The sequence below is a fragment of the Salmo salar genome, chromosome ssa06, assembly GCF_905237065.1.
Source record: "Salmo salar chromosome ssa06, Ssal_v3.1, whole genome shotgun sequence".
Taxonomy (NCBI): domain Eukaryota; kingdom Metazoa; phylum Chordata; class Actinopteri; order Salmoniformes; family Salmonidae; genus Salmo; species Salmo salar.
In genome coordinates, this window is record NC_059447.1 from 5,382,413 (window position 1) to 5,400,524 (window position 18,112).

The 18,112-nt window shown below is 43.2% G+C and overlaps 1 protein-coding gene across 3 annotated transcripts in view; it reads right to left on the reverse strand.

Annotated features, from left to right (window-relative positions):
* Positions 1 to 18,112, reverse strand: part of LOC106606313 (myosin-11) — a 70,964-nt gene that overhangs the window by 37,135 nt on the left and 15,717 nt on the right. The window contains exons 7-16 of one of the 3 annotated variants that reach the window (XM_045719623.1): positions 14,145 to 14,177; positions 13,498 to 13,590; positions 11,741 to 11,804; positions 11,351 to 11,449; positions 9,062 to 9,205; positions 7,679 to 7,774; positions 5,837 to 5,955; positions 2,772 to 2,924; positions 1,712 to 1,885; positions 1,339 to 1,512 (exon numbers count right to left, since the gene is read on the reverse strand). In XM_045719623.1, coding sequence (XP_045575579.1) covers positions 1,339 to 1,512; positions 1,712 to 1,885; positions 2,772 to 2,924; positions 5,837 to 5,955; positions 7,679 to 7,774; positions 9,062 to 9,205; positions 11,351 to 11,449; positions 11,741 to 11,804; positions 13,498 to 13,590; positions 14,145 to 14,177 — 1,149 coding nt within the window. Of the gene's footprint in view, positions 1 to 1,338; positions 1,513 to 1,711; positions 1,886 to 2,771; positions 2,925 to 5,836; positions 5,956 to 7,678; positions 7,775 to 9,061; positions 9,206 to 11,350; positions 11,450 to 11,740; positions 11,805 to 13,497; positions 13,591 to 14,144; positions 14,178 to 17,486; positions 17,508 to 18,112 lie in introns of all 3 variants that reach the window. The other 2 variants (XM_045719624.1, XM_045719625.1) reach the window with 2 other exon arrangements.

Genomic DNA, 18,112 nt, shown 5'->3' on the forward strand with positions numbered 1-18,112 from the left:
AATCTAATCTCACCCTGCCGGCGTAGTGGAGAACTCTTCAGACAGAAACATATCATCTAATCTCACCCTGCCGGCGTAGTGGAGAACTCTTCAGACAGAAACATATAATCTAATCTCACCCTGCCGGCGTAGTGGAGAACTCTTCAGACAGAAACATATCATCTAATCTCACCCTGCCGGCGTAGTGGAGAACTCTTCAGACAGAAACATATAATCTAATCTCACCCTGCCGGCGTAGTGGAGAACTCTTCAGACAGAAACATATCATCTAATCTCACCCTGCCGGCGTAGTGGAGAACTCTTCAGACAGAAACATATCATCTAATCTCACCCTGCCGGCGTAGTGGAGAACTCTTCAGACAGAAACATATAATCTCATCTCACCCTGCCGGCGTAGTGGAGAACTCTTCAGACAGAAACATATCATCTCATCTCACCTTGCCGGCGTGGTGGAGAACTCTTCAGACAGAAACATATAATCTCATCTCACCTTGCCGGCGTAGTGGAGAACTCTTCAGACAGAAACATATCATCTAATCTCACCCTGCCGGCGTAGTGGAGAACTCTTCAGACAGAAACATATCATCTAATCTCACCCTGCCGGCGTAGTGGAGAACTCTTCAGACAGAAACATATAATCTCATCTCACCTTGCCGGCGTAGTGGAGAACTCTTCAGACAGAAACATATCATCTCATCTCACCCTGCCGGCGTAGTGGAGAACTCTTCAGACAGAAACATATCATCTCATCTCACCTTGCCGGCGTTGTGGAGAACTCTTCAGACAGAAACATATCATCTCATCTCACCCTGCCGGTGTAGTGGAGAACTCTTCAGACAGAAACATATCATCTAATCTCACCCTGCCGGCGTAGTGGAGAACTCTTCAGACAGAAACATATAATCTCATCTCACCTTGCCGGCGTAGTGGAGAACTCTTCAGACAGAAACATATAATCTCATCTCACCTTGCCGGCGTAGTGGAGAACTCTTCAGACAGAAACATATAATCTAATCTCACCTTGCCGGCGTAGTGGAGAACTCTTCAGACAGAAACATATAATCTCATCTCACCTTGCCGGCGTAGTGGAGAACTCTTCAGACAGAAACATATCATCTAATCTCACCTTGCCGGCGTAGTGAAGAACTCTTCAGACAGAAACATATCATCTAATCTCACCTTGCCGGCGTAGTGGAGAACTCTTCAGACAGAAACATATCATCTAATCTCACCTTGCCGGCGTAGTGAAGAACTCTTCAGACAGAAACATATCATCTAATCTCACCTTGCCGGCGTAGTGGAGAACTCTTCAGACAGAAACATATCATCTAATCTCACCTTGCCGGCGTAGTGAAGAACAGAGAAGGCAGTCTTGTCTTTGAGTGATTTGGGTTTGGAGAACTTGCAGTGGGCCGTGTGTGTGTTCATCAGCTTCTCAACGAAGGACAGGTCTGTGGCTTTAGGGAACCAGCACTCCTCATCCAACAGAGCCAAGATACCTGGAGGATTGTTCTAGAAGGGTGGGGGGAGGGGTCAGCTTTAGGGAACCAGCACCCATCCGTGTGTGCATTACTGTAGGTCCAGGGTGTATGTGTGTGTGTGTGTGTGTGTGTGTGTGTGTGTGTGTGTGTGTGTGTGTGTGTGTGTGTGTGTGTGTGTGTGTGTGTTCTCCGTGTGTGTGAGTGTCTCTGTATGTGTGTGTGTGTGTTACCGGTCTCTCGATGAGCTCTATGCAGGGCTGCAGGTCCAGGCCGAAGTCTATGAAGGCCCAGTCGATCCCCTCTCTCTTGTACTCCTCCTGCTCCAGGATGAACATGGTGTGGTTGAACAGCTGCTGCAGACGCTCGTTGGTGTAGTTGATGCACAGCTGCTCAAACGAGTTGTCCTGAGGAGAAGGAGAAGGTACATAGTGGTTTACACAGAGCTACAGTACCATGGTAGTTCCTGAGGAGAAGGAGAAGTTACATAGTGGTTTACACAGAGCTACAGTACCATGGTAGTTCCTGAGGAGAAGTTACATAGTGGTTTACACAGAGCTACAGTACCGTGGTAGTTCCTGAGGAGAAGTTACATAGTGGTTTACACAGAGCTACAGTACCGTGGTAGTTCCTGAGGAGAAGTTACATAGTGGTTTACACAGAGCTACAGTACCGTGGTAGTTCCTGAGGAGAAGTTACATAGTGGTTTACACAGAGCTACAGTACCGTGGTAGTTCCTGAGGAGAAGTTACATAGTGGTTTACACAGAGCTACAGTACCATGGTAGTTCCTGAGGAGAAGTTACATAGTGGTTTACACAGAGCTACAGTACCATGGTAGTTCCTGAGGAGGGGAGATGGGAGAGATGGATGTGAACATAGAGGTACTTCTCACGTCATAGTCCTGTACATCAGGTCTGAATCCCAAATGACATCCTATTCCCTATTTAGTGCACTACTTTGACCAGGGCCCGTAGGGGTGTTTTTAATTGTGGGATAATAATAATCATAGTAGGAAATGTTCTGGGGGAAATGTCCCTTTTGGGAGGTAGATGGGGCTCCCAAATCGCTACGTCTACCCATTTTAAATGGTTTCAATTTCAGTCATTTAGCAGATGCTCATATCCAGAGTGAATTACAGTAGTGGGTGCATCATTCTCTTTTACCGGTCCTCCATGGGAATCGAACCCACAACCTTGGCGTTGCAATGCGCCATGAGCTACCAACTGGCCTCACGGGACCCCTGCTGAATTCCTTTCTCTGTCAACTTAAAGATGATGCTCCTCAATCTCACCTCAAAGATTTCAAAGCCAGCGATGTCTAGGATCCCCAGGAATGATGCTCCTTTACGTTTGGCTTTATCCAGAGTCTTATTCACCCTAGCCAGGATCCACCTGAACAACCGCTCATACATGGCCTTCGCTAGGGCCTCGATGGCAAAGTCAGCCTGGGGGAGAAGGAGAGGGAGCGGGAGGGGAGAGGGAGGGGGAGAAGGAGAGGGAGCGGGAGGGGAGAGGGAGGGGGAGAAGGAGAGGGAGCGGGAGGGGAGAAGGAGAGGGAGAAGGAGCGGGAGGGGAGGAGAGAAGGAGAGGGAGAAGGAGAGGGAGCGGGAGGGGAGAAGGAGAGGGAGCGGGAGGGGAGAGGGAGCGGGAGGGGAGAGGGAGGGGAGAAGGAGAGGGAGCGGGAGGGGAGAGGGAGGGGGAGAAGGAGAGGGAGCGGGAGGGGAGAAGGAGAGGGAGAAGGAGAGGGAGCGGGAGGGGAGAAGGAGAGGGAGCGGGAGGGGAGAGGGAGGGGGAGAAGGAGAGGGAGCGGGAGGGGAGAAGGAGAGGGAGAAGGAGAGGGAGCGGGAGGGGAGAAGGAGAGGGAGCGGGAGGGGAGAGGGAGGGGGAGAAGGAGAGGGAGCGGGAGGGGAGAGGGAGGGGGAGAAGGAGAGGGAGCGGGAGGGGAGAGGGAGGGGGAGAAGGAGAGGGAGCGGGAGGGGAGAAGGAGAGGGAGAGAGAGAGAGATAGAGAGACAGTGAGTGTGTGAACCGTCATCTTGTCTGCCTCCACGTACATCCCTGTCTCTGACTAAAGCTTCTCCTGGAGAAAGGCTATGTACTATAACTACTTATGCTTCAGATACATTATATGTTGCCAGGTCTCTGTTGAAAATAAGATTACACTTTTAACTGAACATGTGAGAGGAAGGTATTGTATCTAGAATAGAATACAGTAGAATACAATAGACTAGAGAATAATAAAGTAGAGTAGAGTAGAGTAGAGTAGAATAGAGTAGAGTTGAATAGAATAGAGTAGAATATAATAGATTAGATTAGAGTTGAATAGAGCAGAGTAGAGATAAATAGATTAGAATAGAGTAGATTAGAATAGAATAGTGTAGAGTTGAATAGAACAGAGTAGAACATAATAGAACAGAATAGAGTAGAGTTGAATAGAGTAGTGTTGAACAGAGTAGAATAGAGTAGAGAAGAATAGAGTAGAGTAGAACAGAGTAGAATAGAGTAGTGTTGAATAAAGTCGAATATAGTAGAGAAGAATAGAGTAGAACATAATAGAGTTGATTAAAGAGAAGAAACGAGTTTAATAGAATAGAGTAGATTAGAGTAATCTATAGTTGAATAAAACAGAATAGAGTAGAATAGAATATAACAGAATAAAGTAGAGTAGAATAGAGTACAATAGAATAGAGTAGAACATAATAGAATGGAGTCAAACAGAGTTGAATAGAGTAGAGTAGAGTTGAATAGAGTAGAGTTGAATGGAATAGAATAGACTCAGGTAGATTATAGTAGATTATAATAGAGTAGAATATAGTAGAGTTGAATAGAATAGAGCATAATATAACATAATAAAGTAGAATAGAATAAAGTAGAGTTGAATATATAAGAGTGAGATATAACAAAGTAGAACCGAGTAGATTAGAATAAAGTAGAATTGAATATAATAGAGTAGAGTAGAATAGAGTAGAATAGAAAATAGTAGAATAGAGTAGAGTTTAATAGAATAAAGTAGAATAGAGTAGAGTACAAGTACGAGTTGAACAGGGTATAATATAATAGAACAGAAAAGGGTAGAATAGAATGAAGTAGAATAGAACAGAATATAGTAGCATAGAATAGAGTAATACAATACAATAGAGTAGAATAAAGTAGAATAAAGTAGAATACAGTAGAACACAGTAGAATAGAGTAGAATAGAGCAGAATAGAATATAGTAAAGTAGAATTGAGTAGAGTAGAATAGAGTAGAGTTGAAAAGAATGGAGTAGAAGTGTATTTTGTGTAGTGTAGAGTTGAATAGAACAGGATAGAGTAGAACAGAGTAGAATTGAACATAATAGAGTAGAACAGAGAAGATTAGAATAGAGTAGAATAGAGTAGAGTTGAATAGAATAGAGTAGAGTTTAAAAGAATAGAGTCAAATATAACAAAGTAGAACCGAGTAGAATAGAATAAAGTAGAATTGAATATAATAGAGTGGAGCAGAGTAGAATAGAGTAGAATAGAAGATAGTAGAATAGAGTAGAAATGAGTAGAATAGAGTAAAATATAACAAAGTAGAACCGAGTAGAATAGAATAAAGTAGAATTGACTATAATAGAGTAGAGCAGAGTAGAATAGAATAGAAGATAGTAGAATAGAGTAGAAATGAATAGAATAAAGTAAAATATAACAAAGTAGAACCAAGAAGAATAGAATAAAGTAGAATTGAATATAATAGAGTAGAGCAGAGTAGAATAGAGTAGAATAGAAGATAGTAGAATAAAGTAGACATTAATAGAATAAAGTAAAAGATAACAAAGTAGAACCGAGTAGAATAGAATAAAGTAGAATTTAATAGAATAGAATAGAAGATAGTAGAATAGAGTAGAATAGAAGATAGTAGAATAGAAAATAGTAGAATAGAAGATAGTAGAATAGAGTAGAATAGATGATAGTAGAATAGAGTAGAATAGAAGATAGTAGAATAGAAGATAATAGAATAGTGTAGAATAGAGCAGAATATAATAGAGTCAAATAGAATAGAGTAGAATAGAATACAACATAATAGAGTAGAATAGAGAACAATAGAGTAGAATATAATAGAGTACAATAGAAAAGAGTAGAATAGAATAGAGTAGAATAAAACATAATAGAGTAGGATAGAACATAATAGAGTAGAATAGAGTAGAATAAAACATAATAGAGTAGAATAGAACATAATAGAGTAGAATAGAACATAATAGATTAGAATAGAACATAATAGAGTAGAATAGAACATAATAGAGTAGAATAGAACATAATAGAGTAGAATAGAGTAGAATAAAACATAATAGAGTAGAATAGAGTAAAATAGAATAGAGTAGAGTAGAAGAGTACCTGTTCCTTGGTCTGAGCCTTCTGCACCACCTCTCTGCCCACCTTGATGCGAGGGGTGAGGACGGAACGGGTGAAGTCTGTCACGTTGATACCCTGCAGGTGGCACACTTTCTGAGCCGCTGAAGAGAGAGAGAGAGAAGAGAGTGGGGAGGAAGGGAGGCAAGAGAGAGAGAGGGGAGAGGGGGGAGGAGAGAGAGAGAGAGAGAGAGAGAGAGAAGAGAAGAAAGGGAAAGAGAGAGAGAAAGATTAGTCATACTGTATGTTACCTGTTATCTTTCTTACCTGTGTTAGTGGTATGTTACCTGCTGTCTTTCTTACCTGTGTTAGTGGTATGTTACCTGTTATCTTTCTTACCTGTGTTAGTGGTATGTTACCTGTTATCTTTCTTACCTGTGTTAGTGGTATGTTACCTGCTGTCTTTCTTACCTGTGTTAGTGGTATGTTACCTGTTATCTTTCATACCTGTGTTAGTGGTATGTTACCTGTTATCTTTCTTACCTGTGTTAGTGGTATGTTACCTGTTATCTTTCTTACCTGTGTTAGTGGTATGTTACCTGCTGTCTTTCTTACCTGTGTTAGTGGTATGTTACCTGTTATCTTTCATACCTGTGTTAGTGGTATGTTACCTGTTATCTTTCTTACCTGTGTTAGTGGTATGTTACCTGTTGTCTTTCTTACCTGTGTTAGTGGTATGTTACCTGTTGTCTTTCTTACCTGTGTTAGTGGTATGTTACCTGCTGTCTTTCATAACTGTGTTAGTGGTATGTTACCTGTTGTCTTTCTTACCTGTGTTAGTGGTATGTTACCTGTTGTCTTTCTTACCTGTGTTAGTGGTATGTTACCTGTTATCTTTCTTACCTGTGTTAGTGGAATGTTACCTGTTGTCTTTCTTACCTGTGTTAGTGGTATGTTACCTGTTATCTTTCTTACCTGTGTTAGTGGTATGTTACCTGCTGTCTTTCTTACCTGTGTTAGTGGTATGTTACCTGTTGTCTTTCATAACTGTGTTAGTGGTATGTTACCTGTTGTCTTTCTTACCTGTGTTAGTGGAATGTTACCTGCTGTCTTTCTTACCTGTGTTAGTGGTATGTTACCTGTTGTCTTTCATAACTGTGTTAGTGGTATGTTACCTGTTGTCTTTCTTACCTGTGTTAGTGGTATGTTACCTGCTGTCTTTCTTACCTGTGCTTTCCTCTCTGTGTTAACTGTGCTAAATGTAAACTGTATTTTCAATCTTGTGTTATTGTGAACAAACTCTGTTGTTACCTGTGTTGCTCCTACCTGTGTGATGTCATGTCTCACCTGTGTTGTTCCTACCTTTGTGATGTCATGTCACACCTGTGTTCTTACTACCCTTGTGATGTCATGTCTCACCTGTGTTTCTCCTACCTGTGTGATGTCATGTCTCACATGTGCTGCTACTACCTGTGTGATGTCATGTCTCACATGTGCTGCTCCTACCTGTGTGATGTCATGTCTCACATGTGCTGCTACTACCTGTGTGATGTCATGTCTCACCTGTGTTGCTCCTACCTGTGTGATGTCATGTCTCACATGTGCTGCTACTACCTGTGTGATGTCATGTCTCACCTGTGTTGCTCCTACCTGTGTGATGTCATGTCTCACATGTGCTGCTACTACCTGTGTGATGTCATGTCTCACCTGTGTTGCTCCTACCTGTGTGATGTCATGTCTCACATGTGCTGCTACTACCTGTGTGATGTCATGTCTCACCTGTGTTGCTCCTACCTGTGTGATGTCATGTCTCACCTGTGTTGCTCCTACCTGTGTGATGTCATGTCTCACATGTGCTGCTACTACCTGTGTGATGTCATGTATTACCTGTGTTGTCGGGCATGGTGGCCTGCTCATTGTTCCTCTCCTTGTTGAACTTAATGTTCCCCAGCTGGAGCACAGTGGAGACCACCTTCATCATGCCTAGAGAGAGGAGAGGAGTGAGGGATGAGAGGAGAGTGGGAGGAGAGAGAGAGACAGACATCACTGAGAGAGACAGCAGTAAGAGAGAAAGCCCTACCCCTACCTATCCCCTCGTCCTCAAGAGAGATAGAACGAGAGAGAGAATGACAGACGGACAGAGAAAGACAAAGTGAGGTGGAGAAAGAGAATGATAGACTAAAAGCCAGACAGCCCTCCTCTTCCCTCTAGTATCTATCCCCTGGTCCTCAGAGACAGCCCTCCCCTTCCCCCAGTACCTGTCCTCTCGTCCTCAGAGACAGCCCTCCCCTTCCCCCAGTGCCTGTCCTCTCATCCTCAGAGACAGCCCTCCCCTTCCTCCAGTACCTGTCCTCTCATCCTCAGAGACAGCCCTCCCCTTCCCCCCAGTACCTGTCCTCTCGTCCTCAGAGACAGCCCTCCCCTTCCCCCAGTACCTGTCCTCTCATCCTCAGAGACAGCCCTCCCCTTCCCCCAGTACCTGTCCTCTCATCCTCAGAGACAGCCCTCCCCTTCCCCCAGTACCTGTCCTCTCGTCCTCAGAGACAGCCCTCCCCTTCCCCCAGTACCTGTCCTCTCGTCCTCAGAGACAGCCCTCCCCTTCCTCCAGTACCTGTCCTCTCGTCCTCAGAGACAGCCCACCCCTTCCCCCAGTACCTGTCCTCTCGTCCTCAGAGACAGCCCTCCTCTTCCCCCAGTACCTGTCCTCTCATCCTCAGAGACAGCCCTCCCCTTCCCCCAGTACCTGTCCTCTCGTCCTCAGAGACAGCCCTCCCCTTCCCCCAGTACCTGTCCTCTCGTCCTCAGAGACAGCCCTCCTCTTCCCCCAGTACCTGTCCTCTCGTCCTCAGAGACAGCCCTCCCCTTCCCCCAGTACCTGTCCTCTCGTCCTCAGAGACAGCCCTCCCCTTCCCCCAGTACCTGTCCTCTCGTCCTCAGAGACAGCCCTCCCCTTCCCCCAGTACCTGTCCTCTCGTCCTCAGAGACAGCCCTCCCCTTCCCCCAGTACCTGTCCTCTCGTCCTCAGAGACAGCCCTCCTCTTCCCCCAGTACCTGTCCTCTCGTCCTCAGAGACAGCCCTCCCCTTCCCCCAGTACCTGTCCTCTCGTCCTCAGAGACAGCCCTCCCCTTCCCCCAGTACCTGTCCTCTCATCCTCAGAGACAGCCCTCCCCTTCCCCCAGTACCTGTCCTCTCATCCTCAGAGACAGCCCTCCCCTTCCCCCAGTACCTGTCCTCTCGTCCTCAGAGACAGCCCTCCTCTTCCCCAGTACCTGTCCTCTCGTCCTCAGAGAAACCCATGATCTCCATGGCCTCCAGTGTTTCTATGAACATCTCATCATCTTCCTGACCAGGCACCTCCACATGACCTGCCACCAGGAACCGGTAGTCCCCAAAATCCTCCAGTAACAGCTCCTCTATACGGGGACAGACAGGAGAGGAGGAGCTGTATGGTTTATACACTATATAATTAAACAATAAGGCCTGAGGAGGTGTGACATATGACCAATATACCACGGCTAAGGGTTGTTCTTACGCACAACGCAACGTGGAGTGCCTGGACACAGCCCTTAGCCGTGGGATACTGGCCATATACTACAAACCCCCGAGGTGCCTTAATGCTATTATAAACTGGTTACCAATGTAATTAGAGCAGTAAAAATACATGTTTTCTCATACCTGTGGTATACGGTCTGATATACCATGGCTGTCAGCCAATCAGCATTCAGGGCTCGAACCACCCAGTATATAATATTTATGATATTATTATAAACTGGGTAGTTTGTGTCCTGGATGCTGATTGGCTAAAAGCCATGGTAGATCAGACATTATAAACTGGGTGGTTCCAGCCCTGAATGCTGATTGGCTAACAGTCGTGGTATATCAGACCGTATACCACAGGTATGATAAAACATGTATTTTTACTTCTCTAATTATGTTGGTAACCAGTTTATAATAGCAATAAGACACACTGAGTATACACAACTCTTTCCATGACACAGACTGACCAGGTGAATCCAGGTGAAAGATATGATCCCTTATTGATGTCACTTGTTAAATCCACTTCAGTCAGTGTAGATGAAGGGGAGGAGACGGGTTAAAGATGAAGGGGAGGAGACGGGTTAAAGATGAAGGGGAGGAGACGGGTTAAAGATGAAGGGGAGGAGACGGGTTAAAGATGAAGGGGAGGAGACGGGTTAAAGATGAAGGGGAGGAGACGGGTTAAAGATGAAGGGGAGGAGACGGGTTAAAGATGAAGGGGAGGAGACGGGTTAAAGATGAAGGGGAGGAGACGGGTTAAAGATGAAGGGGAGGAGACGGGTTAAAGATGAAGGGGAGGAGACGGGTTAAAGATGAAGGGGAGGAGACGGGTTAAAGATGAAGGGGAGGAGACGGGTTAAAGATGAAGGGGAGGAGACGGGTTAAAGATGAAGGGGAGGAGACGGGTTAAAGATGAAGGGGAGGAGACGGGTTAAAGATGAAGGGGAGGAGACGGGTTAAAGATGAAGGGGAGGAGACGGGTTAAAGATGAAGGGGAGGAGACGGGTTAAAGATGAAGGGGAGGAGACGGGTTAAAGATGAAGGGGAGGAGACGGGTTAAAGATGAAGGGGAGGAGACGGGTTAAAGATGAAGGGGAGGAGACGGGTTAAAGATGAAGGGGAGGAGACGGGTTAAAGATGAAGGGGAGGAGACGGGTTAAAGATGAAGGGGAGGAGACGGGTTAAAGATGAAGGGGAGGAGACGGGTTAAAGATGAAGGGGAGGAGACGGGTTAAAGATGAAGGGGAGGAGACGGGTTAAAGATGAAGGGGAGGAGACGGGTTAAAGATGAAGGGGAGGAGACGGGTTAAAGATGAAGGGGAGGAGACGGGTTAAAGATGAAGGGGAGGAGACGGGTTAAAGATGAAGAGGTGGAGACAAGGATTTTTAAGCCTTGAGACAATTGAGACATGGATTGTGTATGTGTGCCATCCAGAGGGTGAATGGGCAAGACAAAATATTTAAGTGCCTTTGAACGGGGTATGGTAGTAGGTACCAGGCGCACCGGTTTGTGTCAAGAACTGCAACGCTGCTGGGTTTTTCACACTCAACAGTTTCCTGTGTGTATCAAGAATGGTCCACCACCCAAAGGACATCCAGCCAACTGGACACAACTGTGGGAAGCATTTTAGTCAACATGGGCCAGCATCCCTGTGGAACACTTTCAACACCATGTAGAGTCCATGGTCTGATGAATTGAGGCTGTTCTGAGGGTAAAGGAGGTGTTGGGTTCAACTCAATATTAGGAAGGTGTTCTTAATGTTTTGTACACTCAGTGTTTACTGCTACCAGTAAACGATACACACTGAAACCCCCCTGCAACAGCTTCTCTATATAGAGACAGAAAGTCGTTTCAGACCTGTCCTTTAAATCAGCATAACTATCTAGGACAGGGGTGGGCTCGACCCAGAATTCTGAAATCCCGATGTGGCTCTCGAGACAAAATGATTGCCGACCCTTGTTTAGGAGAAACGACCAATCCTGGCCTGTCCATCCATCATTCCATCTATCCATCTCCTCACCCTTTAGTTGGTCCTTCGCCCCGGCCACCATGTAGTAAAAGATATGGAAGGCTCTCTCTATCTTGGCTTGGCGGATACAGCGAGACTTCTCCAGCAGGTCTGGTGGACAAGGGAGGGTTAAAGACAAAAAACTCTGTGGTGCAGGAACAAGACACTGCATTTTACGTTGGGCCAGTTTCCCCCGACACACATGAAATATAAATATACATTCTTAATTGAACATGCTTTTTAGTCCAGGACTAGGTTTAATCTGTGTCCGGGAAACTGTCCCTTTTGTGTGTTATAATATCTCCCAAATCTCTAAAACATGAATTTGATAAACACTACAATACATCTCTATAAGGAGCCCAAAGTTGGTATATTTATAGAAAGTATACTTCATGAGGATACAGGTATCGATGTTGGCTCCAACGAGGAATCCGGTCACGTCAAAGTTGAGCTTAATAAACTTGCCCTGTGAGGAGAGATATGTAGGATACTGTATATGTGAGGAGAGATATGTAGGATACTGTATATGTGAGGAGAGATATGTAGGATACTGTATATGTGAGGAGAGATATGTAGGATACTGTATATGTGAGGAGAGATATGTAGGATACTGTATATGTGAGGAGAGATATGTTGGATACTGTATATGTGAGGAGAGATATGTAGGATACTGTATATGTGAGGAGAGATATGTTGGATACTGTATATGTGAGGAGAGATATGTAGGATACTGTATATGTGAGGAGAGATATGTAGGATACTGTATATGTGAGGAGAGATATGTAGGATACTGTATATGTGAGGACTGAGCTCTTGATAGATGTCATGATATCACTAAAATAACAGTCTGTATTATAATAACAAGGAATAACAGTCTGTATTATAATAACAAGGAATAGCAGTCTGTATTATAATAACAAGGAATAACAGTCTGTATTATAATAACAAGGAATAGCAGTCTGTATTATAATAACAAGGAATAGCAGTCTGTATTATAATAACAAGGAATAACAGTCGGTATTATAATAACAAGGAATAGCAGTCGGTATTATAATAACAAGGAATAGCAGTCTGTATTATAATAACAAGGAATAGCAGTCTGTATTATAATAACAAGGAATAACAGTCTGTATTATAATAACAAGGAATAACAGTCTGTATTATAATAACAAGGAATAACAGTCTGTATTATAATAACAAGGAATAGCAGTCTGTATTATAATAACAAGGGCCAGGAGATTTTCCTGACTACATAATCAAACAGGGAAAGAATCTGGGTCCTAGTTAAAAGCTTTAATTAAGTTAATTAAGTTAGTAGTAAGTTAGTAGGTTAATTAAGTTAGTAGTAATGTGGAGAGAGCGAAGGAATGAATGAATTTAATTTGACATTTTTTAAATATATATAGTTTCGTTTGAAAAGTGTGTGTAATAGTGTCTGAGTGTGTAATAGTGTCTGAGTGTCTGTAATAGTGTCTGAGTGTCTGTAATAGTGTCTGAGTGTGTGTAATAGAGTGTGAGTGTGTAATAGTGTCTGAGTGTGTAATAGTGTCTGAGTGTGTAATAGTGTCTGAGTGTGTAATAGTGTCTGAGTGTGTAATAGTGTCTGAGTGTGTGTAATAGTGTCTGAGTGTGTTATAGTGTCTGAGTGTGTAATAGTGTCTGAGTGTGTAATAGAGTGTGAGTGTGTAATAGTGTCTGAGTGTGTAATAGTGTGTGTAATAGTGTGTGTAATAGTGTCTGAGTGTGTAATAGTGTCTGAGTGTGTTATAGTGTCTGAGTGTGTAATAGTGTCTGAGTGTGTAATAGTGTCTGAGTGTGTGTAATAGAGTGTGAGTGTGTAATAGTGTCTGAGTGTGTAATAGTGTCTGAGTGTGTAATAGTGTGTGAGTGTGTAATAGTGTCTGAGTGTGTAATAGTGTCTGAGTGTGTGTAATAGTGTCTGAGTGTGTGTAATAGTGTCTGAGTGTGTGTAATAGTGTCTGAGTGTGTGTAATAGTGTCTGAGTGTGTAATAGTGTCTGAGTGTGTAATAGTGTCTGAGTGTGTGTAATAGTGTCTGAGTGTGTAATAGTGTCTGAGTGTGTTATAGTGTCTGAGTGTGTGTAATAGTGTCTGAGTGTGTAATAGTGTCTGAGTGTGTGTAAACTGTGAGTTAATTACGAATCGTGAGGAGTTGTCGTTCTTGATGGTCTTGGCGTTGCCGAAGGCTTCCAGGATGGGGTTAGCCTGCAGCAGCTGCTTCTCTAGCTCCCCCTGGAGGGCAAACGGGGGAAAGGAGGAAAAACAATCACATATCTGTGACATCACAATTATTATTCCACTTCATGCATATTACCAAAGAATGATGTCACACAACAAAACAACACAAGTTCCGTTACACTGTACAACAAGAAAGAAATGGACAACTGAGACACACCTTTTTTTAGCACACTACAAAGCAGTGCAACAGACACAGAGCAAAACACAGTCAGTGAGATGTAGCATAGCAACCACTCAGAGAGATTAGTGAAAAGATTATTATGGGGTGACTGATGTTTCACACACTATTTTAAATGCCATACAGGCCACTACTTTCTAACACACAGAGAGGTCCGTCAACAGTTAATAGTGTTCACATGCTATAGGAGAGGAGAGATTGATCATATCGTTTAATCAAATGTAGGTGTGACACGCTAGCTAGCATGCAGCTCTGAACTCCCAAATGGCACCCTATTACATATGCAGTGCACTTTTTTTACCAGACCTCTATAGGCGGTGGTCAAAAGTAGTGCACTAAATAGGGAATAGGGTGCTACTCTCATACTCACATAGGCCAGAGACCCAGGCTTCTCTGGCTTCTCCTACAGAGGAGGCAGAGGATGATGTGATCATTATAACCTATTATAATGTATTATAACCTGGTATAATGTATTATAATGCATTATAACCTGGCATAACATATTATAATGCATTATTACCTGGCATAATGTATTATAATGAATTATAACCTGGCATAATGTATTATAACCTGGCATAATGTATTAAAATCTGGCATAACCTGGCATAACGTTTTATAACCTGGCATAACGTTTTATAACCTGGCATAACGTATTGGAACCTGGTCTAACCTGGCATAATGTATTATAACCTGGCATGATGTATCATAACCTGGCATAATGTATTATAACCTGGCACAACATATTATAACCAGGCATAACCTGTTATAACATATCATAACCTGGCATAACGTATTATAACCTGGCATAACGTATTATAACCTGGCATAACGTATTATAACCTGGCATAACCTATTATAACGTATCATAGCCTGGCATAACGTATCATAACCTGGCGTAATGTATCATAACCTGGCGTAATGTATCATAACCTGGCATAACATATCATAACCTGGCATAACCTGGCATAACGTATTATAACCTGGCATAACGTATTATGATACACAATAAAGTATTCTTCTATTCTCCTTTTTCTGCTATGAACCCGAAACTGTCTTCTTCTGTGATTGGGTAAGGGGAATATAGAATATATAGAATATGAATATGGAACTGGGAGGAGTCCATAGCAGGACTTAGAGTACAGCTCATTGGCTATCAGTATTGAATATAGAACTACTGGGGGGGTCCATAGCAAGACTTAGATTACAGCTCATTGGCTATCAGTATTGAATATAGAACTACTGGGGAGGGGGGGTCCATAGCAGGACTTAGAGTACGGCTCATTGGCTATCAGTATTGAATATAGAACTACGGGGAGGGGGGGGGTCCATAGCAGGACTTAGAGTACAGCTCATTGGCTATCAGTATTGAATATAGAACTACTGGGGAGGGGGGGGTCCATAGCAGGACTTAGAGTACAGCTCATTGGCTATCAGTATTGGATATAGAACTACTGGGGAGGGGGGGATCCATAGCAGGACTTAGAGTACAGCTCATTGGCTATCAGTATTGAATATAGAACTACTGGGGGGAGGGGGGGGGTCCATAGCAGGACTTAGAGTACAGCTCATTGGCTATCAGTATTGAATATAGAACTACTGGGGAGGAGGGGGGGTCCATAGCAGGACTTAGAGTACAGCTCATTGGCTATCAGTATTGAATATAGAACTACTGGGGAGGGGGGGGTCCATAGCAGGACTTAGAGTACAGCTCATTGGCTATCAGTATTGAATATAGAACTACTGGGGAGGGGGGGGGGTCCATAGCAGGACTTAGAGTACCGCTCATTGGCTATCAGTATTGAATATAGAACTACTGGGGAGGGGGGGGGGGGGTCCATAGCAGGACTTAGAGTTAGGTTACAGTAGTCTGCATAGCCCACACCACAAACTGAAGAGGAAGCAGTCCACCAACCAGACCAACAGTAGTTTCTACCACACAGTCAGTTAAGGTTACAGTAGTCTGCATAGCCCACACCACAAACTGAAGAGGAAGCAGTCCACCAACCAGACCAACAGTAGTTTCTACCACACAGTCAGTTAAGGTTACAGTAGTCTGCATAGCCCACACCACAAACTGAAGAGGAAGCAGTCCACCAACCAGACCAACAGTAGTTTCTACCACACAGTCAGTTAAGGTTACAGTAGTCTGCATAGCCCACACCACAAAGAGAAGAGGAAGCAGTCCACCAACCAGACCAACAGTAGTTTCTACCACACAGTCAGTTAACCTGTTGGGTCTAGGGGGCAGCATTTGCACGTCTGGATAAAAAAAATGTACCCGATTTAATCTGGTTACTAATCCTACCCAGTAACTAGAATATGCATATACTTATTATATATGGATAGAAAACACTCTAAAGTTTCCAAAACTGTTTGAATGGTGTCTGTGAGTATAACAGAACTCATTTGGCAGGCAAAACCCTGAGACATTTTCTGACAGGAAGTGGATACCTGATGTGTTGTATTGACTTTAAACCTATCCCATTGAAAAACACAGGGGCTGAGGAATATTTTGGCACTTCCTATTGCTTCCACTAGATGTCACCAGCCTTTACAAAGTGTTTTGAGTCTTCTGGAGGGAGATCTGACCGAACAAGAGCCATGGAACGATGATGTCCCACTAGACACCTGGCGCGCGAGTTCATGTTGGGTACCCTCGTTCCAATACGTTATAAAAGAGTATGCATTCGTCCACCTTGAATATTATTCATGTTCTGGTTAAAAAAGGCCCTAATGATTTATGCTATACAACGTTTGACATGTTTGAACGAACGGAAATATATTTTTTCCCCTCGTTCATGACGAGAAGTCCGGCTGGCTTACATCATGTGCTAACGAGACGGAGATTTTTGGACATAAATGATGAGCTTTTTTGAACAAAACTACATTCGTTATGGACCTGTGATACCTGGAAGTGACATCTGATGAAGAGAATCAAAGGTAATGGATTATTTACATAGTATTTTCGATTTTAGATCTCCCCAACATGACGTCTAGTCTGTATCGCAACGCGTATTTTTCTGGGCGCAGTGCTCAGATTATTGCAAAGTGTGATTTCCCAGTAAGGTTATTTTTAAATCTGGCAAGTTGATTGCGTTCAAGAGATGTAAATCTATAATTCTTTAAATGACAATATAATATTTTACCAATGTTTTCTAATTTTAATTATTTAATTTCTGACGCTGACTTGACTGCCGGTTATTGGAGGGAAACGATTTCCTCAACATCAATGCCATAGTAAAACGCTGTTTTTGGATATAAATATAAACTTGATAGAACTAAAAATGCATGCATTGTCTAACATAATGTCCTAGGAGTGTCATCTGATGGAGATTGTAAAAGGTTAGTGCATCATTTTAGCTGGTTTTATGGTTTTGGTGACCCTGTCTTTGACTTGACAAAACATTACACACAACTCTTGTAAATGTACTGTCCTAACATACTCTAAATTTATGCTTTCGCCGTAAAACCTTTTTGAAATCGTAAAACGTGGTTAGATTAAGGAGATGTTTATCTTTCAAATGGTGTAAAATAGTTGTATTTTTGAAAAATTTGAATTTTGACATTTATTTGGATTCAAATTTGCCGCTCTTGAAATGCACCTGCTGTTGATGGAGTGCACCACGGGTGGCACGCTAGCGTCCCACCTAGCCCCAAGAGGTTAAGGTTACAGTAGTCTGCATAGCCCACACCACAGAAAGACTTGTCATACCTTGACTAGTGTTGGTGCATCCTGTCACACAACAAAAATGTCACACAGAAATGTCTCATTGTTAAAGAAATGTTTTGTTATCACATTGATAAAAGTACAGTCTCTTATGAGCACTCTTCTCAATTAAAACAGAAGGGTTACACAGTTTAGACATTTCAGTTCAATTCCCATCAACTCAATATCTGCTGCTATCCTCTGAGGGACTAAACAAGTCCCAATATCTGCTGCTATCCTCTGAGGGACTAAACAAGTCACAATATCTGCTGCTATCCTCTGAGGGACTAAACAAGTCACAATATCTGCTGCTATCCTCTGAGGGACTAAACAAGTCACAATATCTGCTGCTATCCTCTGAGGGACTAAACAAGTCACAATATCTGCTGCTATCCTCTGAGGGACTAAACAAGTCACAATATCTGCTGCTATCCTCTGAGGGACTAAACAAGTCTCAATATCTGCTGCTATCCTCTGAGGGACTAAACAAGTCACAATATCTGCTGCTATCCTCTGAGGGACTAAACAAGTCACAATATCTGCTGCTATCCTCTGAGGGACTAAACAAGTCTCAATATCTGCTGCTATCCTCTGAGGGACTAAACAAGTCTCAATATCTGCTGCTATCCTCT